Source organism: Miniopterus natalensis, chromosome 2, assembly GCF_054644295.1.
Source record: "Miniopterus natalensis isolate mMinNat1 chromosome 2, mMinNat1.hap1, whole genome shotgun sequence".
Taxonomy (NCBI): Eukaryota; Metazoa; Chordata; class Mammalia; order Chiroptera; family Miniopteridae; genus Miniopterus; species Miniopterus natalensis.
Window position 1 is genome coordinate 118757402 of NC_142082.1, and position 27924 is coordinate 118785325.

Genomic DNA, 27924 nt, shown 5'->3' on the forward strand with positions numbered 1-27924 from the left:
ATTATTATGTGGTTTTGATGCTCCTCTAACTAAGAGGTGTGTGTGGGGAGGTATTATGTTTTTTCCCCTTGAAATCAAGAGAACTTAGGACTGCTTATCCAATAATAGAGTATGGTGGGAATGACACTGTGTGACTTTTAAAGTTGGGTCATAAATGTGAAGCAGCTTCTGCCTTGCTCGCTACTTGCCTTTAACTTCTGCTGCCATGTCTGACTGTACCTAAGCTGGAGGGGGGGGAGGGAGAGAGGAGAGACAGACACACAGAGAGATCCCTCCTGGTCAGCCTAGCTGCTTTAGCTCTCCCCACCTTCACTCTCTCAGGATCTAACCCCTATTACACTGCAACCACATGAGAGGGTCTAAGCGAGAACTACCTAGGCAAGCTATTATCAAATTCCTGACCCACTAATAGCATGAAAAATAAGAAAAATATTTTTATTTTAAGCTACTATGTTTTGGAATATTTTTTTTTTACTCCATGTAATCCACGCCAGGAAACTTGCCATTTTCCCACTTAGTCTTGATCTCCCTCCCACATCTCAGTCCTTCATATTCATGAACAACAAACTCGAGTCCACCCCATTTAAGACTGAACAGAAGACTAGAGCCAGTTACTAAAGACATTATATATAACAGTCATTTTGAAGAGAGTTTTCTACATAACATCAACTGCCTAGGATTTTTTATTAAATTATTCTTATTAATTTAATATTGAGGATGCTGTCTTCTATTCACAATCGTTCTGAAGCATACATTTGTATTCCTCATTGCTCTATGAATCTTTAAACTACATCCATAAGGATTATCCATAGCAGTTATTTTTATTGTTTAATTTACTATCCATGACTGCTTACATGTCTTTGAATGGTGAACACTAAGGAAAAGCTTATTTTTGTGTTGGTGACCCCCCCCCCCCCATGATTTCTTATTTGAAGAATAGCAATACTCACTTATCTCAACGTCATCCACTTTATTTGTGCTACCAAATGATACAAAGAAATATTGGATTGGTACCAGTGATGCTAATGATCAGAGTAATTAAGTAATCATTAATAATTTTGAACCAAATTCTGGAAGATTTATATTTGATAGGAGTTAAAAAGTACCTCCTAGCTTCTTCAGATACTTCATTTGGAATACCCAGGAATTTATGTTACCGACTTCTATTTTACTCATCTGTAAGACTGGAATTAGATTAGAACTCCCAGCATAATATTCTATAATTCTTTAATTACAGAGTGAGGTTTCCTGAATTGGAGCAAAGACAAAAATACAAACCTTTATCATGGGGGTTTATGTTAGAATAAATCTCCTCTCCAGGTAAAAACAGCTGGAGAATATAATTAGAATGTGTTTTTTCCTCTAATAGTTCACCTCATAAGGACTAAAAAGAAAATATTTTTGTATGTTATTTTTTTCCTTTAAAAAGAATAAAATTTTATTTCAAAAGGCATCAGTGTTTTAATTTATTTTTATTGTCCTTGTATTGCTCTTAGATTAATGTCCAATAGCATTGAGTAATGCAAAAAAAAAAAAAAAAAAAAATCTGAAACTTGTCTTCTCTTATCACTCCTTACATCAAAAAATAACCAACAGTTTTTGCTCTCCTATAACACTAAGATATTTTTAGTTATGAGTTGAAATCTCAGTGCCTCTTTGTCAAATTGCTACATTTTGCAGTAATCCCATATAAGTGCATAGATAAAGGTTGATTAATGTAGCCTTTCACAACAATTTATCTTGTGAGAATTGATACTTATACGTTTATGGGGAGGCACAAGAATCAGCAAATATGTGCTTAGTATAGCTTTCATATTCTGTAGTTTCTTTTTTAGACAAGTAAGAAGAGCAATGTGTAGCATAAGAAATAAAAAACATAAAACCTGCATAATAAATAAAGCTCACTATTTGTGATAGAATTGGTTATTTATTTTATGATAATTGATTCCAAATAATTGCATTTAATCTATTTTGTTGTTGTTGTTAATCCTTACCTGAGGATATTTTTTCCATTGATTTTTGGAGAGAGTGGAAGGGGGTGGGGGAGAGAGAGAGATCTACGTGAGAGAGACACATCAATTGGTTACCCCCTGCACCTGCTCCGACCAGGGCCCTTGATCAAGTATGCAGCCCAGGTCCATGCCCTCGAGGGGAATCAAACCCACCACCCTTCAGTGCTAGGGGCAGGCGCTCTAACCACTGAGCACACCAGCCAGGGCTTTAATCTCTTTTTTAAATGTATGCAAAACAGAAAATTTAAACATATTTTCTACATACCTTTTATTTCTATTATCACTTTTACAAACAATATGTGGGAGAAACTGGCTACATTTTTACCAAAGCTTCTTTACTCCTCTTCCAGCCTTAAAGCTGGACAGCTTTCCAAACCTCTCTTATAATTGGATATTGCCCTGTAAATTGTTTTCATCAATGAAATATGAGAAAAGTGTGTGTCACTTTTGGATCAGAGACTTTCAAAGTGGGTGTGTTTCCTCCAGCTTCTCTCTCTCTTCCAATCATCTGCATACAAAACTCAAGAGATAGATGGCAGGGATCAGACAAGAAAGAAGCCTAAATTACTGTGTGGAAGAAAGAAGCTCACTAACTCTCACCTTGGAATATTGAGAAAGAGAAAAATGAACTTCAATTGGATTTGATTCATTATATATTTGGGGTTGTTGCCTGTTCTAAATAAATAATGTAATAATATTGGATGGCTTTACTGTTTGAAAATAAAATAAAATTCATGTTCCCAAAGACTATAGGTAAAATGTATGGAAAATGTATGGTAGGAGTTACTTCTATTATCCATTCAAATCAATCTTGAATTTTCAATTCAACAGTAAGCATATGTGCAGAAAATGTCACTTAATTGTTTTAATAATGTTAATGTAAACTATTGTGAATATAGGCAAAATATTTTCATAAGTAGGTAACTATATAGTTGAAATGAGGTGACATTGACATCAACATGTCTGTTACAACAAATATTTTTGTTTTACATGAAAATTATACTTGCACTTAAAAGTCAAATTACTGCCAATTATTAAATCTTTGTTATTGTCATGGCCCATGCTTAATTATCCATTTTCTTTGGCGCTTGATTTAAGTAAACTTTATCTTTACAAACAACACTGTCTGATTTAAATAAAACAAGTGCTGCTTCTTATTCCTATCATTATATCACGAATAGAACATGCCATATTCAGAATATCTAAAGAGACAGAAAGACCGGCCATCATAGTAAAAACAAGAGTGGTTGTATGACATTCTCCATTTAAAAGAGTATATAGACAAAAAACAACAACGCCTCATTATTTGAAATAAAATGTGCAGTAGAAACAGTAAGAATGGTTGGCAATATTGCACACATCTGTGAACTAAATCATTTCATGGATGCTGGGCACTAGGACTAAGGAAAGACATGGCTTCTACTACCTCTGCCTAAACCTACTTGACTATTTAGGAGAAAGCTATTGAATCTTAATCATTGATTCTTGGCTATCAAAAAATAGTAGGAGTAGATGACAATCTCAGCATAACAACTGGTTTTATATTTGTATGAGAGATTTTTGCCTTGAGTGCAAAATATTTATCAGTTATTTTTCTTGTTCTGTAGAATAAGCACTTAGTGTACAGAAAAATTTCTTTAATTTCTTCAGATTAATTTAAGCAGTGGTTCTCAAAGTGGGATTTCTGACCTAGCAATATTATTAGCATTACTTAGGAACTTATTAAGCGTACAAAATCTCTGGCCACACCATAGGCCTACTGAATATGAAAGTGTGGGGTAGGGCCTAGAAATCTGTATTATAACAAGCCCTTTGGACATTCTCTTGCGTGCTAGGTTAGAGGGTCACTAAACTTGACTAACTGGTGCAGGGAGTGACTCTTCTCATGTAAATTGGTTTACTTGATGTTTTCTGCAAAATTGCTTCTCAATATTGCCTCTCAGTTTGTTAGGAAATATTATTTACACTGTTGGCAGTGGTGTTGGGAGTGATAATATTAGAGCTTATAGTTTCTAAGGTAAGAGTAACCACAAAGACTATATCTTCTTAATAAAATATCCTTTACTCCAAGACTATTTTCTGCTTTCCATGATCAAATTCTTCCTTTCTGTTATACCAGCTGTGGGGTAGCCTTTCAACTCTGTGGTGTCAACTGAATGTGTGGGGATTATACTTAGAATTAAAACTTTTATTTGATATGTGAATGGGAGTCAGGTAAATCAAAACGTTTGTTGGAAATGGTAAGAACATCTGAGCCCGAATTTGACAAATGTTTATTACCAAGGAAATTAGAACCAAGATTTAAGAAGGAAGGAATTCTTGGACAAAGAGAGTTATTAGCTGTCTTTAAAAATGGGAAGGTCTGTCCTGTATAAGGACATTTTATGTCTTCCGGGGAATTCCAGAGAGTGAAAGTTATAAGAGTACTAATATGTACTAATATCTGATTAATATGATAAAGCTATTATCTAATCAGATCTATTTGTGAGTTAATGGGTTTCTTATGGTTAAGAGTATTTAAGCCGCAGCAAAGGATCACTTGATTGGGTGGTTTAGAACTTTGCTGCTCAAAGTGTGGTTCCATCTGGGAGGAGTTAGAAATGCAGAAACTCAGGGTCCACCCCAATCCTAGTGAATCATAATTTACAACTTAACAAGATCCATGAGTGATCTATATGGGCATTATATTTGAGAAAGTGTTCTGGTTGACATCTAATGAATCGTCATATTATTCTCATACTGAATTCTTATAGAATTATCTTGTGATGTGGTATTTGAATAACAGTCTAGAAGAGAAGGGGGTAAATACAAGTACTTGACTTCACATTTCCCTGTGGAGTCACTAAGTGAATTAAATGCTACCCTCGACATGAAAGATTTGTTTCTTGAATATTATACTTCGCTTAAGGAGCTGGCGTTTGAATGCTATTTCTTTAGTTAGCTTGCGACTCTTTGCTTTAAACAAAAGTAAAACATACCTCTGGGAATTGTTGCAGTATGTCCTCAAGGTACTTGCACAAATCCCCAGATTATTCCTACTGTCTAACCCCTTTTCCAGCTCCCTTCCGCACTCTCGCTTCCTGGCAGCGACATGAGGATGTGAGTTTCCCAACCGAAACGTTTCGTGGCTCTGCGAGAGCAGGCACTGGTTTTGTCTCCTGCTTCCGTCCTGTCCCTGATGGGATGGCTTTCCCTGAGTGAAGAGGGAAAGGACAGGTGAAGGGCCGCGTGGGCAGAGAGCAACTGGAGCGCGATGGAGACCAGACTTGGCTCAAGGCTGACATCTCCTCGGGCCAGGGGCTACTTAACACGCGACCCTCCACGCCAAAGAAATGAATGCAGAAGAGCTGAGAGCTACCGAGAAGCGACAGAGGCCGCCACACCCTGGATTGACTCAAGTCTGCACGGCCACGACCATCCTGCCCTAGACCTCGGAGAAGGAAGGCGCTCAACCAAACGACAGCTCGGAGGCCCGGGGAGCCGGGGTGCCCAGCCCACGCCCCTCCCCAGCAGCCTGGGCAGCGCGCCGTTTCCTGCAAAGACCATTGTGTGCGTGTGCGTGTGCGTGTGCGTGTGCGTGGTGTGTGTGTCTGGGGGGTTGGGGAGCCTACCCCCCCGCCCCCCTCCCCGCCCCTGCCCGCGCGGGGGCAGCGGGAGCGGCGCGCGCCCGGCCGCGGGGCCCCGGCCCCGGGCCGCCGTGTGTGCCCGCGAGCGCGTGTGCGTGAGGAGGAGAGAGCCAAGACGTGATTACTTCAGAATTTATTTAAGGGCCGGTGGAAACCACTGCAGCAGCTTCCAGGGGAAGCCCTCGTTCCCGAGGAAGAGGCGGCGGCGGCTGCGGGGGGCGGAGGCGGCGCGGCGCGGCGCGGCGCGGGCGGGCGGGCGCGCGGAGAGATGCGGTAGCGCCCGAGCCGGCTCCCCGCAGGTTGGTTCCCCGCGCGCCGAGGGGCTCGCAAAGAGCTGGGAGGAGGAACTGGGGGGCGGGGGGCTGCTTGCCTTTCGGGAGAAGAAGCGCCTCTTCTCAGCGAAACGAGGCGCCGTCGCGCGGAAATGGGCTGGGGGCCCGGCGGGGACCTGTCCTGCCTCCCGCGTCCCCGGGGACTCGCTTCCCCTCAGCTTCCCCAGCCCCGGCGCTCGCCCTAAACTCCGGAGGGGCCCGGGGGGGGGGGGGGGCGAGGTGGAGAACTTTCCCTTCCAAATACCGCTCACGCCTTTCTCCCGGGGCTCACGTTTGGGGAGATGCCCTCCGGGCGGCCCGGGCGCGGAAGGGGAGCAGCGCCGCCCGGTTAAGTTTCCGCAGGTCGAGCCCATCCCGCGGCTGCCCGCGCCCGCCCCGCGTCCCCGGCTGCACGCGGGGAGCCGCGGCCGCTCCGGCTCCGGGGCGCTGCTGCTTTAAGAGCCGCCTCCCCCCTCCTGCCTTTGACAATGGTCTGGACCGCGCTCTGCTTCCCAAAGCAAAATTTGTAATATGCCATTTTTTCCGATGGACGCTTCTCGCTTTGGCTGCTGACGGAGCGGCGGGGAGATGCCGGGGCTGGTGGCGGGAGGGCGCGGGGGCGCGCCCGCGTCCCAGCCGCCCTGCCCCTCGCGCCGCTAGGGAAATGGCCCGGGAGTGCGGGGCGTGAGCCGCCCGCTCGGCGCGCCGGAGACTGCGGTGGTCACCGATCAGCTGAAGAAGCAGGACCCGAGATTACTGACATTAGGTACAAAAACCGCCTTTGAGTTACAGGGTTTCCCGGCCGCTTTACCACCCCCCCGCCGGCCCCGCCCCGCCCCGCCCCGCCCCCAGGGGAGACGGCTGCAAATTCTCCGGGCAGGTTACCGCTCCGCACCTTTCGCTTCCCGCCCCGCTCCCATCCCTCCTGCTGGGTCCCACCCTCCCCCCTACTGGGTTCTCCCCGTCGGGCAGAACGAGGGTTTTAAGTGTGGGAATTATGAAGTCAACTTCTTCAGGGGGCGGGGGGTGTGGCCGAGAGGGAACCGTCCAGCCGAGCGGGGCGAGCGGGCTCCCGGGCCAGCTGCAAAGGCACTGGGGTAGAGAAAGTGCAAAGCGCTCCCCTTAGAGGGGACGCTAACATTTCCCGAGGACCGGGGATTTCAAAGAGTTAAAAAGGAGGAGGAATATTCATGTCATGTAATCAGACAATAGCTAGGCTTGGTCTCAGCGAATTACTTTGCGAGTGTGTGTGTGTGTGTGTGTGTGTGTGTGTGTGTGTGTGTGTGCGCGCGCGCGCGTGGTTTCATGGAGATGGAGGCCGGGTAGTTCTTAGAACTAAATCTTTGCAAAAGAAACTAACTACCAAAAATAATTTCATCTTTGCCTCTACTAGGGTCTAAATCCTAGTGATCGGCCTGAATAAAGTGATTCACTGACGGGGGCGGGGAGGGGGGGAGCCTTTTGTGACACTGTTATATCGCCATAGGTGCTGCTTGAAGAGTATATATATTGCTAAGAAAGACATTGGCTCCTGAAAGCTTTTGGGTAATGACTCCAGTGGGCATTCACACTTTTATTTTGAAATCTGAGAGATTTAGCAGACAGTCAAGGTTATGTGCTAAGCATAAAGGAGTTGATTTTCCTTGTCTAAAATTATTCCCAACCTAAATTTAAGCACTGGAATAATTAAACCAACCAAGTTTATTATTATTTTTCCTTTTAAAATAAAGTAATCTCTACTAGATCTTGAAACCTTCAGTAATTTAACAAACAAGGCAAAAACATCTAGAAGATTAAAGCATAATTCACGTATCCAACTGACTTTGGAGAGGAGGAGATGAAAAGGCCAATATCAAAGCAAACTGTTAGCAGTCCCTTCCTGTTTTTTTTTTCCAGAAATTATGCTATGTGAGGCAATTTTAATTTTGAAAATGATTATAAAAGTTAAAAGTGGTATATGAGGAGGAAATATACTAGAAGTTGAATGACCGTAGCCTTTTGGGCAGTCCAAGGTGCTTCAGATGTCATCTGTTCTATGAGAGGGTGGTTAACTCGTACACTGAATAGTGATTTTTAATATCTAAAATGTGCATTTAAGAAATAGATTACATTATATTTTAAGGATTATACAAGTATTTTGTAATTTATATTAGAATCCAAGTTCTATTTGAAGAAACTAAGGTAGTTCATGGAAGTGCCTTATTTTTTGTAGAAACACCCCCCCCCCCTTAGTTTTGTTGAGAAGAGTTCAGATTTGCTTATTTAGGTTGACTGTTAGTGAAGAAAAGCAGCATGTATTCATCTTATTTCCTAAGTAACTTTTGCACAGTTTGATTTTTTAAGTTGGATGTGGAGAGTCCAGTGTACCCAACGGAATTAAACCTTTAGGCATGGAAATAGCATGAACCAAAAAGCAAAATTTTCTTTCTGGAAAGATGAATGTTGATCACTTTATAGTAGTAATAAATACTTGAATTTATGATAGCTCTTTATTATTTTACTGTGTAATCTCAGTCAGTTATACTATAAGACCCTTAGAACAGCTTTTTTGGTTTGTTTGTTTTTAAGCATAGATTATTAACCCTACTTTACAGAAGAAGTTTTGGCAGGTGAAGTGACTTTTCCTGGTTCACATGCTACAGGAGTGAAATTGAATAGAGTTCTCTTGAGTGTAGATTTAATAGACTTTTAAGTCCCTACAGTGCTTCTCATCATAGCATCTTTGGACTAAATCAAAGACCAGCTTTTATACTGATCTAAGAGCCTGATGACAAGCCTTTGTTAGAATTAGGGTAGTACTTTCAGGAGAAAATTAGAGTTAATCAATGAAGTTATATTTTTCCTTGGAATTTAAAGTTGTTATAAGTAATTCTGAGTGAAGATGGGCTAGTGGCTTTCTTTCAAGAAGGACATAATTTAAAATACAGATTTAATAATGTTTAAGTAACCCTAAAATTTAAACCTTGCACATGCTTTGGTACAAACTGTCATAATGTTACCATTTCCTCTTCCAGTATTTTGTTGTAACCTTAAATGTCAAACAAACAAACAAACAAAAAACACCCACATTGGCTCCTGGTTATGATTTCTCAGAATGACACAGCTGTTCAGCATGTGTATTACATGCATGGCAAGTGAACTAATTGTTTTATATATTCAAATGTGTTGGATCACTTTTTTGTTTTGCAATTTCCTTTCAATCAATGTAAAGAAAATTTGTAGCAGTTAAGAAAGAGTCTCGTTTTATTCCATCTTTGTGATAGTGTTTGAATAAAATTCAAAATAAAAAAATGGAAACAATGTTAATTTTTCATTATTAAGTATTTAACAATAGCAACAGTGTATGTGTGTGTGTCCATTAATGTGTGCCCTCTGGATCTACCCTGCTATTTATTTTAGGGTTAATAGCAATTGAACAAGTAAAATTCTTACATTTGGGTAGCCCACTGTTTTGAATGATAAGCAATAATTCAAAGCATTACCTTGAATTATTCTAAAAATCGCCCCCATAAATTTTTTACATAAGATATCAGTCACGAAAGTACTTTCCTCTTATCTTTCTGAAAGTTCCTCCTACTTTTCAGTGAGTCCTGACCAAATCATTCACAGATAACTGAATTTCTCTCCTCAATAACTCAATTTATATAAAGAATAACATAAAAAATTAACTATTGAGCTGTTAAGTCTTGACATTTTATTTAAAAATATCACCATAAACATTTTCCCCAAGGACAGGAATATGTAGGCAGAAAAATGAATTGACCTTGCATTATAAAACCAAAGGATGCTTCAGAATCAACAGCCAAACCAGCCTTTCTCCACACCAGCCTTCTGCAAAACCAAGACCTCTAATTAATAGCTCCTGGCCTCAGTGCAACAGCTAAAATTGAGATGTGTTTGATTCTTTTTAAAATATAAGATAGAGCATACAAAAGAAAATGAGATATTTCTGATTATTAAAATGCCGTGCAATTGATCAATGTTACATCCTAATGTCGTGTTGTCCATTTTAAAATAAATTAATAAATTATTTTTAAAAATACCCTGTGCGGTTCATTTATTTCATGACTGGGAGGCTCTTATTAGCAGCTGAGATGTGAAGTTACTACATTAGCTAATGTAATTTATGGCATCTGTTTTGTGGAATATTTGAAAGTGTTAGTTTGTATTGTTGGGATAAAAACCAGACAATGCAGCTCACAGGAAACAAAGGAATATTTAGTGTAATTAGCAGTATATTAACCTAAACAAATTTATGTACCTCAGTCTATTTCATAAAGCTCATATCTAATTCGGTCACTTTTATTTGTAGTTTACTGCAGGAATTTAGGAAGAGAGTATATAAAAATAATAAAATGGGAGTTTTAAAGTCAAGAAGCTTAAGACTGGTATGAAAAAATTTGTTGATAAAATAAAAAAGTAAAAACTGATTATTATATAAACAGAATACTCTCTTGATTGTATATTTTCCTAAATAAAAGAATGAACATTAATTTGTTGAATTATTTAAATCATTTAAAAATAATTTACTGCCCACCCATTAAATGCCAGATACTGTGCTTGTTGTTAACGATATAACAAATAAAGGTAACATGAAGGTATTAGCAATAAGGGGTTTGTAAACTTGCAGGGGAAGAAAGGTGATCAATTAATAAATGTAGTGACATGTTACTACAAATTGAATTAGGTGGGATAAATCATGAAAACTTTTCACTGAGGTCAAAATATTTGGTTTGCTTAGAGGAAGGGGAAAAGATACAATTAGGCTAATGAGCTGCAAAGCATTTGGTGAGTTGAGGGCTGGGTGGCATTATTGGAAACCATTTCTTTACTAAGACCCCCCCCCCTTTACTTTCTTTAAGCAATGATGTGTGAAGTGATGCCCACGATTAATGAGGACACCCCAATGAGCCAAAGGGGGTCCCAAAGCAGTGGCTCGGACTCGGACTCCCATTTTGAGCAGCTGATGGTGAATATGCTAGATGAAAGGGACCGTCTTCTAGACACCCTTCGGGAGACCCAGGAAAGCCTTTCGCTTGCCCAGCAAAGACTGCAGGATGTCATCTACGACAGGGACTCGCTCCAGAGACAGCTCAATTCAGCCCTGCCACAGGTACGCTTCCTGGTAGCACTTGTCCTTCCTCCTGCGATTGAAAATGTGATAAGACTTAAGTAAGCTTTGCTTTATTCCCACTCTTATAATTACTTTTCCCTTTATAAGATATGATATACAGGTTTTGGTGAGATGAATTTAAGAATAATTACTTCACATAAAACCTTGCCTCGAAGAAAATTGTGGTATGCTGGTGATGGGAAGTGTGAAGGATGAGTTTCTATCTGGTCTTTTTTCTTTTTTTAAAAAATAATTTTATCTGTATGTTTTGGTGGGGGTAGAAAATCACCTGTTGATCAGCTTCTAATCACCAGAAGATGGGAACAGTTGATTTTCTCTTCCTTGCTTTTTAAACACAATCATGACATTTGGAAGTATGTACTTTCCATTTTCAGTTGTGTGTTCTGTCTTTGGAAGTGATAATAGTTTGGAAGACCACTGTCTAATTATTTTTACTTGTCTTTCTTTAAAAATGCCTAACACCTGCTTAAAAATTCTGGGAGTTATTGATATATTACCCTCTCCACTCAAAAATGTTTCAACTAGCTTTTTGTTTTTTTAATAAACTATTTTGGAAATTAGAAAAAAGGCAAAAGTTCAGCACTAGTCTCACAAACTTAAAAGTGTTAGATGAGTTATTTTTGAATATTTTTGTCAAGAATCTTACTTTATGAAAAAGAATATAACATTTTTAAGGATTTCCAGCTGATTTATATACAAAGTTAGTAATGAAAGTCAATTTTCTTATTTAGAAATAACATAATTGTGATTATTTTACGTATGGGAAAAAGCATAGAATATAGATGAGGTTTTTAATAATCACGTCCAATATACACTATATTTTTTGTGTAAATACAAGTTTGATTGGCCTTCTGCTTTAAGTACAGTATAGCAGATGTTGAAGAGTTGACTTATCTCCATGAAATTGTATCTTGTAAATATTATGCCTTCATAAATATTAAAATTATATAACCAAAGTTGATAAAATTCTAAACCCAGCTGTATTATTAACTTGCGAGTTGATTCTTTACAAATATCTTCATCAAGAATTTTACTCTTCAAGCTAGATGTTTCGGTCTTTGCAATTGTTCTTCATAAGGTAACTTCCAGAGTGATCACCATTGTGTTTACTATTTACTAGGATTATTTGAGTCGGTCAATGCTGTTGTTAAAGTGTGGTCCCTGAACCGATTATACTGTTCATTATCTTCTGTGACAAGCACAGAATGAGACCATCATTTCTCTTTCTAGATAGAGTGTTCTATTAAATAAGCCTAAAACTGTATTATATTTAGGAGCAAGTTCAACATACTTTCAGTATGTCCTGGGACAAGTAATCAAATGTTTATAATTGAGTTGCATAAATGCTACATGTGTTCTCATTTTCTTATTGGAATTAGACTCTTTGGTCCTAAGTGTAAGAATATGCATGTACATTTATATTTTTATATTTTATTCAAGCCTAATGATGTCAGTTTGGATCCTAACTCTATCAAAGTGATTCTAAGAATAATTTGGGTTTTTAAAATGTTTTCTCGATCTTTACAAAAATGAGTGATTCTTATCATAAGGATGCTGTAAATAGAAAGTACTAGAACAACATAGTTTTGGGGAAAGAGAAAAAACTGGAAATGTTTTCATACATGATGATAATGTATAGCTAAATCTTTTCCTAAAGATACAAGAATGAAACAATTTAATTCTAGAAATTTAGTTGTGTTGAATATCTAGTTTATAACATGACCTGAAAGTTCAAATTTTGAATTTTAGTCAATGTCTTATCCAAACCTTTTGGGACCAGTTGTGTTTTAGAATTCAGAATTTTCCTGAGTGTTCTGTATGTATATAATATGTATTCTGGAACACTCTTGCAGATGGATTCTGGATAGAACCCTATAATTATACATTTTCATATCTGAGGAGAATTCTATGAATATTTCCATTGCATGGAAAAAATAAAGACTATAAATGTCTCATGTTAGTACAGGCCTGGTTTTACCATCAATCAAGGTTGAAGCACACAAATAAAATATCAGCTTATAGAGTGCATAGGTTGGGGAATTATATACTAGGGATTATGAACCTGTACATTTAGATGCATATGGTTTCAATCTGTTTACAAATACTTTGACACATTTTTCCAATATTGTTTTATAGTTTACTATTATAAATATTGAATACTCCTCGTAATCCACAGGTTCTTAAGACAGTGATGGTCCTGCCATTTCTTTAAAGCAGATTTTTAGTAACCTAATCTGTACCTTAAGGGCTATAAGTTTTCTGTAAGTAATAGAGGAGTATTCTTTAATTGGTATCTTTGAATCTTTTTGAATATTTTGTAAGCAATGTACCTGCACTGTTTGGTGGCACTGCATTTGACATTTAGCTTGAAGGAGAAAATGCCCTAAATGTGAGTTTTGAGGCAGAAATAAAGCATGTAAAATTGAAAATTACTGTAATAACATAAAAATGAAAATTATTTTACCAAATATGGGAGAGAATCGAAGCAGAATACTTTTAGGTGTTGATGACTTTGTACTCTGCTTTAGCCACTTTCCCCCCTGTCATTCTATGAACAAACGCTGTAGCAGTGTTAACAGTTCTCATCATGTAAAGGGTGTGTAGCCATAGTATTTAGTTCTTCATTATGTGAGTGGGTGTAAATGTTTTTAAAGAGTGCTGATGAGTTTTACTTATTCCACATCTCCAGACCTGATGTTTCTAAACTGCACACTCAATTTTGTACCTTACACAGATCCATTTAAATGTTCCACAGAACCTCAGATACAATATGCCCCAAACTCAGTCATCATCTGTCTCCCACGCCTCAACCAAATCTGCTTGAATTCCTCACTCAGACACCTGAGAGTCCTCACAGATGATGCTTTCTCCGTCATCTCTGAGTTTAATCCTCTTTGGGCCATACTGCTTTTAATCTCTTAAGTGATTCTCAAAGTAATTCTCTCTATTAATTTTTTATTTTCTGGTTTTTTTTTTTTGCACCTGGCCTTTAGTGTTACTCCTCATTATCTTTGTCTGACTCACTTCTCATCCCACCCTAGACTTCATATCTTCCCAGAAGCCTTCTCTGAACCCCCAAGTACATTTCTTCTGTGTCCCTTACCCTTATCATTTACCATACTATCATTAAGATATCTGACTAGATACCTGTTTACCAACCTAGATTGTAAGCTCCTTGAGAACAGGAATATATGGTAATCATCCACAGCCCCCTTAACCAGTACAGTAGAAGTAGTTAGGGTTTTCAAGGTAAAACCAGAACTAAGTATATGTGGTTTAATGTAGAAAGGGCAATGCATTTGAAATAGGACAATCTCGTTTGTATTGTGATTCCACCATCCATCATTGAGTCAGGACTTCAGATTTCCGTGCTACAAAAAGTGGTTAATACAAATACCTCACATGACAGTTTATGATGATTAAAGAAAATAATGTAAGTAATAATATAAGTAAAAACTGATTAACTTGTACAGCATTAAATATAAAAATGCTTGTATTTGTTTTATCCAGAATGCCAAAAGATAAACTAATTTCTATATATGTATGTAAATGAGCATTAGAACAATTTATTATTGATAAAATAAACAGTCTAACGTTTTTGAAATCAGTGTAAATATTTGTTAATTACTAATATGCTTACTAAGAATATTTAAAGAAAAATTAAGGGCAGTGAGATATCCATTGCAAAAATGATATATAAAAGTTTAAAATTCATTTTTATAATCTTATTTGAAATATATTGCAAGCCTTCTGTGTATCATTAAATGGTTACATATGTTTGTAAAGGGAATAGAAAAAAAAGAATATAATTGGCTCCCAGAGAACTTAGACAAGAGTAGCTTAGCAAAAAATATGTAAGTGGCTCCAAATTAATATAGTAAAAAAGATTATAGAAATACTGAAAATATTTGAGATATAATATTGATCATGATTAACTACAGAAAGTTTCATGTGGAAAGTGATTTTAGAGAGTTATTTTTAGGAAAAGCTTGGAAGTAACTCAAGGGCATTCCATGTGCTGCAGTAGTTTTGCATAGGACCCTGCTCAAGGACATTTGGGGAATAGAAATTCAGCCTATACTCTGTTTTCAGGGTTAGGCTTGGGGTTTCCTAATATTCACAAAGAAGACAGAGGAGCTAGTAGTATGTTTTTTTTCCCTTATAAATGACTAAGTAGGAATTAGAAAAGGAGAATAACTAACAGATTTGCTTATTGAAGGGTTGTAGGGTAGAAATGAAGTTTTATATAATGGCAGTGGAGCAGTGTGGCCTGCTCATATGTGTGGTGACAGCTAAGGACAGGAGTTTGGATACAGGATAATCAGTAAAATTTGAGTGAACTGGTGATATAAGGTAATAACGAAGAAATATTATCCTGATGTTTGATTTAAGATAGATTGCATAGTATTCATGCATTAGCTATCTATTGCTAAAATAATGCTGTATGACAAACAATACAAAAGCTCAGTATCGTGCAAAAATATGGGTTTATGAAGTTCAGGTGATCTTGACTTGGATTGGTTGATCTTGGCTATGCTCACTTATGTCACTGGTTAGCTAAAGGTTGGCATAGTTAGCAATACTGGCCATTGTCTGATATAGACAGCCTTAGCTAGACCAATTGGGGTCACTCAGCTCTACACGTGGGGCTAATCCTGCAATAGGCCAGATTATTAATGGTCTTGGCAGAGAAGTAAGAGAAAAGTGGAAACAAACAAGTGTTCTTTAAGCTTCTTCTAGGGTATTTTTTGGTAATATTACTTGGCCAAGACCAGAGACCAAGTGGAAAGCAGTACGAAATTACCTGGAAAAATTACAGGAGGGATGAAGCATGGGACCATAAGTGAAATTCATCTATTGCTAAAATAATGCTGTGTACTCTAAGCTAAAAGAGTCACTGGCGTCATCATTATGTGAGGGAAACTTTATCATGATAATGTAATAGTTTTGGTGAAATGTGGGAATTTAAAATAGGATTGTGAACCTTAAATCTAATAGAAACAATGTAAAGAAAAGAATATTGCAGAGGAAAAAGAAACAAGGGCTGGTAATGAACTAAATGGCCAAGACTTTGGACTTGAGTTGGAAGATCTGAATTTGAACTGGAGTCCTTCCACTTACTAGCTGGGGAACCACTGGTACATAACTTGACTTCTGTGAAACTCTGTTTCCTTAACTGGAAGAAGGGATGATATCTTCCCTCAGGAGTGGTTGAAAAGAGATGTGTGTATGTGCTTCAAGAAACCCTGAACATTATAAAATGCCAGGAGGTATTTTTCATAAACTGGGATGTATACTCTCTGAAGAGAAATTAAATTGAAAGAGGCTACGTGTGGAAAAGAGGAATATGTTTAATTTTGACATTTTATTTATTTTTAAATTTTATTTTTATTGTTGACACTATTACAGATGTCCCCATCACACCCCCCCCTTTGCCCACCTCCACCCAGCCCCCACTCCCCCTTCCCTCTGGCCATCACCTCACTTTTGTCTGTGTCTATGGGTATGCATATATGTTCTTTGGCTAATCCCTTCACCTTCCTTCATCCATTCCCTCCCACTCCCTCCTCTCTGACAGCTGTCAGTCTGTTCCATGTACCTGTGCCCCTGGCTTTAGTTGTTCAACAGTTTATTTTGTTCATTAGATTCCACATACAAGTAAGATCATATGGTATTTATCTTTCTCTGACTGGCTTATTTTACTTAGCATAATAATTTCCAGGTTTATATGTTGACATTTTAAAATGCAAAATATTTAAGTGAAATTTGCGGAGAGTGACAGAAGTTACTTTTATTCTGGAGGCACACTACCTGGGTGTCTTTTTGGCTTGCTATTTACCAGCTGAATAACCTTGGTCAAAGTAGTTAATTCAAATAATGATAGAACCTGCCTTATAGGATCCTTATGAGAAATAAATGAGCTGGAACGTGTCAAATGATCAATTCAATGCCTCGTAGATAGTACATGCTCAATAAATGTTAAAAGCAGCTATTGATGCTGTTATTATTACCATAGGCATTATCATCAGTATTTTCAGCCAACCTTAACTGCACAATTTTACTTGGTAGTAATGAACACTAGCACACATTGAAAGCAGTAAAATCCTTACTGTCCAAAATCTTTATCAAATTTTGCAAGTCTTTTTATTTATTTGTATTTTTTAAAAATTCTTAACTACACTTTTCTAAATAGATTTCCCAAATTCTCCACTTCCTCAAAGGCCACTCTTACATGCATCTTGATTAAGTCCAACAACATCCTTTCCTATTTTGCTGAGATGATAACATCTGGATTGAGCTTCTTTCTTTTCAGGGAAACCTAATGCTACCACATTAAGCATTTTATTCCTTGCTCTTGTCAGAGAAAGATGCTGCATCTCTTGTTACCTCTTATTGTAGTTGTTCTATTTTCTCGATGTGTTTTTCTATCTACCAGTTAGCTATTATTTCCCCCCTGGCTAAATGAAATGGTATTCACCTGCAGCTTTTATTTTTCATTATTTATTTCTCTTTATTCCTATCACTTGTTTTAACCCTTACAGTCAGATTTCTATTATCACCATTCTTCTAAAAATATATTCCTATATGCTGCCAAGGGATGCAACTTTCAAATCTACTGATCCCCTTTCATTCTTCATGCCCTTTGCATCTTTGTGCCAAGCAATGCTATTTAATTATTTTATCTTGAAATTCTAATGTCCTTAATTCTCCATAACCATTCCTTTCCTAGGCTACTAGGTATGTCCTTCAACATACATTCTTTTCTCACATATCACTATACACTTATGTGCACCCATAATTGTCTTTATTTACTTATGTTCTCCATTCTTGAGCGTTGCCTTTCCTGCTTAGGACTAATACTTCACTCCAAATCTTTGATCCCTCCTTCTCATCTCCTCCTTCAATTATTTATTTTCTCTGTCTCTGATATCTTCAGCTTCTCCCCTCGCCCCCTCGACATACACAACTAGCTTTTCGGGTACCATATTAAAGTCTATTCCTGAAAAGTAAAATAATGACAACTACAATACCAATAATAACGAAAACAAAACACTGTCTCTGCATAGCCAACAGTCTAACTTTTCTTTTCCTGGAAACTTATTTGCCAACTTGTCTGTCCTCACTGTCTCAATTTCTTCGCCTTCTATTCACTCTTTGAGCAAATGCAGTCTGGCTTTCCCTCTAACTCACTGCCCGAAATCAAGTCTCCAGTAACCAATGAATGGATTCACTGCAAAATTTGACACTGTGATTACTCCCTTCTCAACAAAACAAAACAAAACAAAATGAAACAAAACAAAACACCTACTCTCTTGACTTTTATGACACCAAAATGTCTTGTTTTTTTAAATAATTTTGACTTTTTTCGCTAATTTTTTAATATGGGCAACTCCTCATCTTCCCACTCTTTAAATAATAAAGTTAAGATGAAAAATAGCAATAACTAACATTTCTGAACACTCCCACGATGCCAGGCAATGTTTCATTTAAGTATCCACATATTAAAATGGAGTCTTTCTTTCTGTTTGAGAGGAGGCTAAATAAGTGAGGTGTAAATCTTTACTTGCAGGAGGTGCTAAGATATAGTCCAACTAATAAATCTAACATTAGCTCATACTCCACTTTAAGATTCTAAAGTTTGAGGTGATAAAGCTGGAAGGGAGATGGAATTTTCTTGGAGAGCTGTTGGTTTGCTGTGTATAATCTATCACACCATATATGAGGGCTGAGTGGTCCCCTTTCAACTTCACTAAGTGAGAAGGTAGTCAGGGAAAACATTCAGAGAGCTTGATGTCTGTTTCCTCTAGAAGGTGAAGAATAGAGAGTCTGAAGTCAGCTGTGGCTTGAGATGTCCTGCCTCTATAGTAGATTAAAGAGTCACGTATCAGGCAAGTTGTAAGAATTCCAAAGTCAAGACAAAAGTTGGTGTTTTTTGAAGAGCCAATGGGACCCTAAAAAGGGGAGCGTGGCCCAGCCAGTGTGACTCAGTTGGTTGAGCACCGTCCCTTGCACCAGGAGGTTGCCAGTTCCATTCCCAGTCAGGGCACATGCCTAGGTTGCTGGCTCAGTCCCCAGTAGGAGGCACGTAGGAGGCGGCCCGTTGATGGTTCTCTCTCATCAATGTTTCTATCTCCCTCTCCCTCTCCCTCCCTCTCTCTGAAATCAATAAAAACATACTTTTTTTAAAAAAGGGGGAGCTTGCTTAGGGTTGTCTTTGTATAAACCCACAGAATGAGTACCTTGATAGAAGCCCAGGTTCCTAAATGATGAGTGAGGATTGGGAGATTGGTACCAGAGAAGAGACAGAGAGCAAGTCAAGGAAAACTGAGAAAGAACCATTTTTACTTGGCAAAGCCACGAGCATTCTCCATAAGGAGGGTCATTGATTATATATTTACCATTCAGAAAGCCCTGACCATGGATGACAGCTGGGTAAGTCACATACCACCTTGGTCTTTGTCCCCAGTTTCCCTTTATCAGGCTTTGACTCTGAAAGAGTCAGGCACTGCTGTGGGTGAAAGATGTCAGAGTAAAGAGACATTCCCCCGTCCTTAGTGCGGACTTCAAAGCTTTAGGTTGGAAAGGAGATCAAGGCTTTGCATATTATGCAGTCCTCTATTGAACTAGAATGATGAAATAGTTAGACTTTTAAATTCCCAAACAAAAGGGCAGATAGTTTGTTCTAAGCATGAGCAGAAATGCTAAGATCACTGCCTAAAATTTCATTTGAGGTTCATTTCATCTGAGGGAGTCAGAGGAGATATAATAATGTTAATTTCTGAATCTAGATCATTCGTTAAGTTGGTGAGACGTATCATCTCGGTGAATCCTCAGAACATTCCAGTGAGGTCGTTGTTATTTCCATTTTACAGATGATAAAGCCAAGAGAGGTTAAGTAACTTGTTCAGCCCCACACTGTTGGTAAGTGGTACTCACCAGGATTCCGTTCATGGCTTGCTTTTGTTTTACTCTGAGCCATCTCCATCTCACTATGTTTATCGTGATTTAAAGAAGTGTTAAACTTCTCGGGAAACCTTAAAGAGACATGAGTCACTGAAAGCATTTCTCATGATTACTCCTAAGTTCTAATAAGGCAAACAAAATTATTATTAATGAAATGTGAAGTGGTTATTAGAGTTAGTATAACTATACTGAACACAAGTATTCAAGGATCCCAAATCCTCATATTTATGATACCATGAATTTGCCTTTTTATGTACTTAGCACACTTTATAGCCCACTATGCTCTTGTAGTAAGCAAGAGAACGTGGGTTCCATGGAAAAGTATTTAACTAGAAATTATAATACCTAGATTTTACTGTCAATATTGCCAAACCCTTGAACAATGGTTTTGACAGTGTTTACTTATATATATAAGTGAGGGGAATTCAAGTCCTCTCTAATATGTTGTATACTTTTGTTAATTTCAAAAGATTATAAAAGACATACAGTTTAGCTTTATTAACTTAATCATAGCCATTTAATAAACAATGCTATTCATTCAACAAATATTTTAGGGCCTAATCTGTGTCAGGATCTATGTTTACAGCATAGTGTTGTTGATGATATCTGTGCTTTATTTTATCTTAAGACCTTGACCAATTATGGCTCCTAGGAATACATTATGGCAATAAGAAGGCAACACCTATAATCCACTAAATACCACTTATATTTCTAGTTTTTGAAACTGTTATTTCTAGTTATTTCATTGTCTTTAATCTTCTACTGTTAGAACTATCCATGTTCTCAGAAAAGGCCAGCTACCTCTCTTGTGTTTTAGATCTCACCCCCTCTTGCTATTCCAGGACAAAACATCCCCCCCTCCCCCATTTTCTACATCATCAGCATTTCTAACTCTAATGGATTATAACCAACAGCATTAAATATTCTTATATTTCTCCCATTTCAAAATCTATTAATGACCCTCGCTACCAAGCTACCACCCCTTTTATCTTTTCCAGTACAGGGAAAGTATTTTTTTAAATTACATACACTTGTTTTTTTCTAATATGTCTTGAGTCCACTCAACTTTATCTAAACTGCTCCTGTGAACATTATCTGTAATCTCCATGTTGCTCAATGCAATAATCAATTCTCTGTCTTCATTCCTGTTTATCAATATACATAGATTTCTCCTCTCATGAAACATTTTCATTTGGCTCTAGGGCATCTCACTTTCCTGGTTGTTCTCCTACCTCACGGCTCACCCAGTCTTTATTGTGAGTTACTTCTCGCCCTCCTGACTCATTAATACTAGGTTACTTCAGGACTTGGTTCCTGTACCTTCTCTCAAGTCTCTGCTGGCACCACTGATCTCTTCCATCTCCTGGCTTTAAATATCAGCTAAATGTTGACAATGCCGAATGGACATTTCTAATCTGACATTTTCCCTGATGTTCAGACTCATATTGTGAAACGCAGAAATTGAACATGTCCAAAGCTGAGTTTATTGAGCTTCATTTAGTCTTCTGCATTTCAATTAATAGCAATGTCCATTTTCCATTGGCCTAGGCCAGAACCTTAGCGTCTTATTTAGCCTAGCAATTAAGTTTTATCTTCAAAGTATATGTAGAACTGGATCACTATAATTACCTGTACAACTCCATGCTAGTCACCATCTCATACCTGGGGATTAGACAGGATTTTCCTAAATAGTCTCCTTGCTTGGGTCCTTGTATCTCAGTCTGTGGCCAAAAGAACTGCAAGTGAGACTCTGTTTCTGATAAAAGGTAAGTCATGTTTGTTTTACATCTGCTCAAATCTCTGAAATGCCTGCCCATCTCAAAGTACAAGCCCAGGTCTTTAAACTGTCCCCTCCTTTGTATCTGTCTGGTCTCATCTCCTGTTATTTACTAGCTCACTCCCTCTATTCCCTCCACCCTGGTGTTCTTGCTGTCAGGCATTCAGCTGCCTTAGGGATTTTGCACTGGCTCTTTTCTGTGCCTGGGAAAGTTATCCTCCTGCCATGTGACTTGCTTTCTCAACTCATTCAAGGCTTTACTCAGCTCTCACCTTCTCAGTGAGGCCATGCCTGGTCACCCTATTTAAAATTGTAATAGTGCCTACTTAATACTCCCAATCCCTAGTCTCAGCTTTCACTCCATAGCACATAACCATCCAACACAGTGTATATTATATTTCTTTGTCCTGTTTATTAACTCTTTTTCCTCCACTAGATTCTGTTCTGCGAAGCCAGAGGATTCTTTTCCAATGGTTCACAGCTGTATTGTCTGCCTAAAACAGTATCTAGTATTTGGTGGTTGTTCAAAAATACTAAATAATAAAATAAAAATAAAAATCATTCTTTTGCATGTTGAACACATTTCCATGATATTTACTTTGTGCTTATTTGGCAAGTCATATAGTCCTAATAATTAGACAGCATCTATTAAATATCTGGATAAAACAAGAAGCAAATACAATTTATAGAGCCTAATACTATAATAAAGTCATAATATATATAAGGTTGGTGTTGATATTGCACCTCAAAGTCTCTGCTAGAATGAAGTGAGTTTTATATCAAGAGGTGGTGGCATTTTGAATATTTTACAAATCAGAGCAAAGGAGATCAGGATGTATATCACTTGCTTTAAAGATATGAATAAAATATATTAATCCAAGTTTCTTAAAATTCCAATTCCAATTAAAAAAATTTTTTTAAACATTTTTCATGCTTTTTTACTAAGGAGATTATTGCCTAAATTAAGGCAGTTTTTACAAAAGAAATGATATGGATAGTTTTGTGATGTTATAATACTGCTACCACTGTTTGATATCTATGTCTGACTTTCCTTTTATAGAAGGACAGAAGTAAAAGAATGTTTTGGTTGTTTTTTATTTTTGAATCAGTTTGTTGTAGTTATTGATTTTTTTTTTAACTTGCTCTCATTCTTTCAGAAAGAGTGGTATCAACAGAAAAACAGCCATTAGGTGAATAGCTAACCTGTTTTCCACTAAATTTCATAGATAAATTTGTTATACTTAATATTAGCATACATATGATTGATTTATTTTTGTTAATGTTTGAAGAAAATTCTAGATTCAGTAACAAAGAAGTTGAAATTTACACTATTTACTTTCCTTGGATATTTCTCTTCAGGGCCTTATGGCTCAAAGCTAGGTAACAATCATCACCATGTTCTACTTTGGGAAAAGAGAGAGAGTTTAGAACTATAATTGTGGAATTCTTTTAAAACATGATTGTCACACCCTAGTTAACTATATCATACATATTTGTATTGATCTCTGCAATTTGGTTTACAAAATAGTAGCTATGTATTAGCTTACTCTGCATGGCCCTTCGTAAGCCCATAATATTTCTTGTCTGACTACTTTGGCATAAAGATTTTGTAATTTAATCTTAATAAAGATTAGTAGGCCAAAGGTATATAGCTCTTGAATTTTAAATTACACTTTGCATTGCATTCAAGTTTTATTTGTGAGTCTAGTGTTGGTTTTTTTTGTTTGTTTTTTATGAGAGATGTAGTAATTTTTTCCAAACATGACAGAATTTATTGATTGAAATTCTGATTGTTAACTTCTTTCTTATACTTTGAATTAGGAGAAATTTTCCCACGAAAGAAAATTATAAATCCTTTTTTTACCTTTCAAGTAGTGAGATCCTTGATATTAGAATTTGAAATGTGTGCTATGGGAATTGGGTAAATCTCACCCCTCTTGATTCTTGCCCCACTTCCCTACCTGGAGGTGTTCAAGTTGTCTCCGGTTGCCTTCAAAGGCAGGTGTAAGGATCAGCAGTTATTCCTAAAGTATTTGGCAAAAGAAGAATTCTGCTTTGAAGTGTTCCTAAAAACCCATGTTAATTTTGATGTTAATTAGAGGAAATTGTTCAAGCATGGATGTGATTAGAATTTTACACTACGTCATTCTACAGTAAACTAATTTTCCTAATTATTCTGACCTATGATTCTTTTCTTTTTTCTTTTTGTTTTTTATGCCCACTTGCAGGGTAATCTGCTTCAATTAGGGTATGCAATATATTGACTCAAAATTTTATCTATACTTGTGAGAGTTTAGAAGTTACATGTTTTGTTGACTTACAATATATTTTTAATAGACAAAGTTTAAAAACAATACTGGTTATTAATTTGAAAGTTTTTCATGAGGAAGGCCTTACCTAGTCTATTTCTAAGATAAAGAAGAAAATCACTTTCAAATAATAGCAAGATTATTTTATCTTTGTTAATTTTGTATATGAGAAATATTATTTACCAATAGTCATAAAAATGACATTTAAAAAGTCTAATAGCCAGTCTCCTGGTATACTGTCATTAGAATATGGTCCCATGAACTTGTCAATCTATACAAAATAACTCATGGGAGTCAACATTGATAAAGTTAGAAGAAACATATCTTTTTAGATCTTTTTTGTAGAAAAGATTTCATCTCTGAAATCACATTTTCAGTAAAATTGTTAGGTAAATTTAACTTTTCTTATAAAAATGCAACTTCATTTTACAGTTCTAATTCCTAAAGTTCAATGTTGGTATAATTAAAAGTTTTAATATTGCCCCGCTATAATTATAGCTCTATTACCCCTTGCAATTCTATCAGTTTTTGTATATGTTTTGAAGCTGTTGCTGCATTCAGCCATATCACTGTTATACCTCCATGGCCAATATTACCTTCTGTCATCATAAAGTACCCACTTTTATTTTTAGACAGGCATTTTTTCATAAATTCTACTTTGTCTGCTTTAATAGTATTATAGTAAATTTACTTTTTATTAAATTTACTTTTTATTATATTTGCACATCTTCCCTCTATACTTTTACTTTCAATGTCTTTACATGGATAACCCACAAATAGTTTCTGGACTTTATTTTTATGTAGTCTGTCAGTCTTTCTCTTTGAATTATTAGTCTCTTGAAATTTACTGTAATTATCTGTATGTTTGTGCTTAATGTATATCTTACTAAGGGCTTTCTATCTTGCCTGTTTTGTGTCCCTTTTATTAACCTTTCATGCTTCCTTTTGAATTGGTTGAATATGATTTAAAAAAAAATCAATTCCCCCCTTTGTTACTCTGGCAGTTTTATACTATTTTGCTATATATTTACTATTATTATTATTTTAAAATATATCTTTATTGATTTCAGAGAGAGGAAGGGAGAGGGAGAGAGATAGAAATATCAGTGATAAGAGAGTTGTCATTGATTGGCTGCTGCTTCCTGCACGCCCCTGACTAGGGATCTAGACCGCAACCTGGGCCTGTGCCCTGACTGGGAATCAAACCGCAATCTCCTGGATCCTAGGTCAGTGCTCAACTGCTGAGCCATGCCTGGCTGGGCATCATTTGTAGTTTTCTAAATCAACAGAACTGGTCTATCATGCACAGTCTGCCATTACTGGAAGCAGAAGTCTATAAGCTTTAATGAGTACAATAAATGTAATTAATCCAAAAGACAGCTTAAAGCAATTTTCTTAAGATAAACAGGTCAATTTCTGTGGAAAAAAATTGGCAATTATCTTTCTTAATTCATTTTCTAGTCTACTCCTAGTCTTGTTATATACTCCTGCTAGAATTCTGGATGTCAATAACTGTTTCAACAGTGTTAAAAAATAATCTCCTTTCTCCAGCACTTCCTCTTTCAAATACATCCTCCTTGCAGCTGCAAAATTATTTATTTAAATTGCAAATTTGACTATGCTACTCTCTTTCTTAAAATGCTTCCATGTTCACAAGAAGGAAAACAACAACAACCAAAAATTACTAGATCCAATAAACTAATTCAGCAAGATCACAGGATAAAAGATGAATATAAAAAATATTGATTGTTTCTATATAGTATCAGAAAGTAATAAAAAATAAAATTAAAACAATAATTTCAGCCTGGCTGGTGTGGCTCACTAGTTGAGCATTAACCCATGAACCAGGAGATCTAGTTTAATTCCTGGTCAGGGCACATGCCTGGGTTGCAGGCTTGCTCCCCAGTAGGGGGCGTGCAGGAGGCAGCCAATCAATGACTCATCATTGATGTTTCTATCACTCCCTCTCCTTCCCTTCCTCTCTCTGAAATCAGTAAAAACTTATTTAAAAAAAGAGAAAATAATTTCACCCAAAATGGCATCAAAAATAATAAAAGAATTCAGACTAAATTTAACAAAATACATGCAAGGCTTATGCACTGAAAATGACAAAATGTTACTAAGAAAAATTAAAGATTCTAAACTGATGGAGAGATATTACATGCTCATGTTTTGGAAAACTCAAAATTATTAAGGCACCGTACATGCACAACTGATCTATAGATTGAGCACAATTCATACCAAGATGTCAGTCCGGTTCGCATGGCTCAGTGGTTGAGCATCAACCTATGATGCAGAGGGTCGTGGTTCAATTCCTGGTCAGGGCACATGCCCTACCTACGGGCTTGATCCTGGGGATTGTGCAAGAGGCAGCCAATCAATGACCCCTCTCATCATTGACGTTTCTATCTTTCTCTCCCTTCCTCTCTCTGAAATCAATAAAGGCATATTTAAAGAAAAAAAAAGAAAAAAAGATGTCAGATGGCTCTTTTTCAGCAGGGGAGAATGTGATTCTAAAATTTATATGAAAAGGCCAAAAAAAACATATAGCCAAAACTAAGCTTAATAACAAAGTTGGATGACTTAAATATATGATTTCACAACTTATTTAAAAATGCAGTGATCAAAAAAACTTAAAGATAGCATTTTTTTAAAATCCTCACCAAGATATTTTTTCCATTGCTTCTCTGGAGAGTGGAAGGGAGAGAGAGAGAGAAACATCGATGTGGGAGAGACACATTGGTTGGTTGCCTCCCTCACTCACCCTGAATCCAACACAAGACCCTTTAGTCCAAGGGCCCACGCTCTAACCACTGAGCCAAACCGGCCAAGGCAAAGAGCATAATCTTAAACTAGTTTAAGAATAGGCATAAGGCCTGACCTGGCGAGGCTCAGCAGTTGGGTGTCGACCTAGGATCCGGGAGATGTCTGTTCAGTTATGGTCAGGGCACATGCCCGGATTGCAGGCTCCATCCCCACTCGGGGGCATGCAGGAGACAGCCGATCAATGACTCTCTCATCATTGATGTTTCTCTCTCTCTCTCCCTCTCCCTTCCTCTCTCTGAAATCAATAAAGGTATATTTAAAAAAAAAAAAAAAAAGAATAGGCTTAAGGATAGAACAATGGAAAAAAGTGTACAAAGCTAAACTCTAAGATTTATGGTCAGTTGATTTTCAACAAACATACCAAGAATGTTCAATGTGGGAAAGATAGTCTTTTCAACAAATGATGCTGGGATGAATGGAGATTCACATATGAAAAAAGATTAATGTAGGTCTTTAACACCCACCATACACAAAAATCAACTCAAAATGGCCCAGAGACCTAAATGCAGGAGCAAAACTGTATACATTTTAGAAGAAAAAATAGGATATGATCTTAGAGACCTTGGATTAGGCAAAGATACATGGTGCTAAAAACATAATTCATGAAAGAATTGATAAATTGAACTTCATCAAAATTTAAAACATTTATACTTCGAAAGGCACTGTTAAGAAACTGAAAAGACATGCCCGGCTGGGAGTGGCTTAGCGGTTGAGCATCCACCTAGGATCCAGGAGATTGGGGTTCGATTCCTGGTCAGGGCACAGGCCTGAGTTGCGGGCTGCAGCCGATCAATGACTCTCTCATCATTGATGCTTCTATCTCTCTCTCGCCCTCTTCCTTCCTCTCTCTGAAATCAATAAAGATATATTAAAAAAAGAAAGAAAAGAAACTGAAAAGACAAAGACACCTAGGAGAAAATATTTCCAGGTCACTTAGCTGATGAAAGACTTGTATTCAGAATATA

At 37.4% G+C, this 27924-nt stretch overlaps 1 protein-coding gene across 1 annotated transcript in view; it reads left to right on the forward strand.

The window, feature by feature from the left end:
• The first annotated feature begins 6640 nt into the window (after positions 1-6640).
• PPFIA2 (PPFI scaffold protein A2) overlaps positions 6641-27924 on the forward strand; it is a 418639-nt gene continuing 397355 nt past the window's right edge. Inside the window, exons 1-2 of the mRNA XM_087814518.1 lie at positions 6641-6715; positions 10812-11062. Of these exons, the coding sequence (XP_087670644.1) occupies positions 10814-11062 (249 nt within the window). The 5' untranslated portion in view covers positions 6641-6715; positions 10812-10813. The remainder of the gene's footprint in view (positions 6716-10811; positions 11063-27924) is intronic.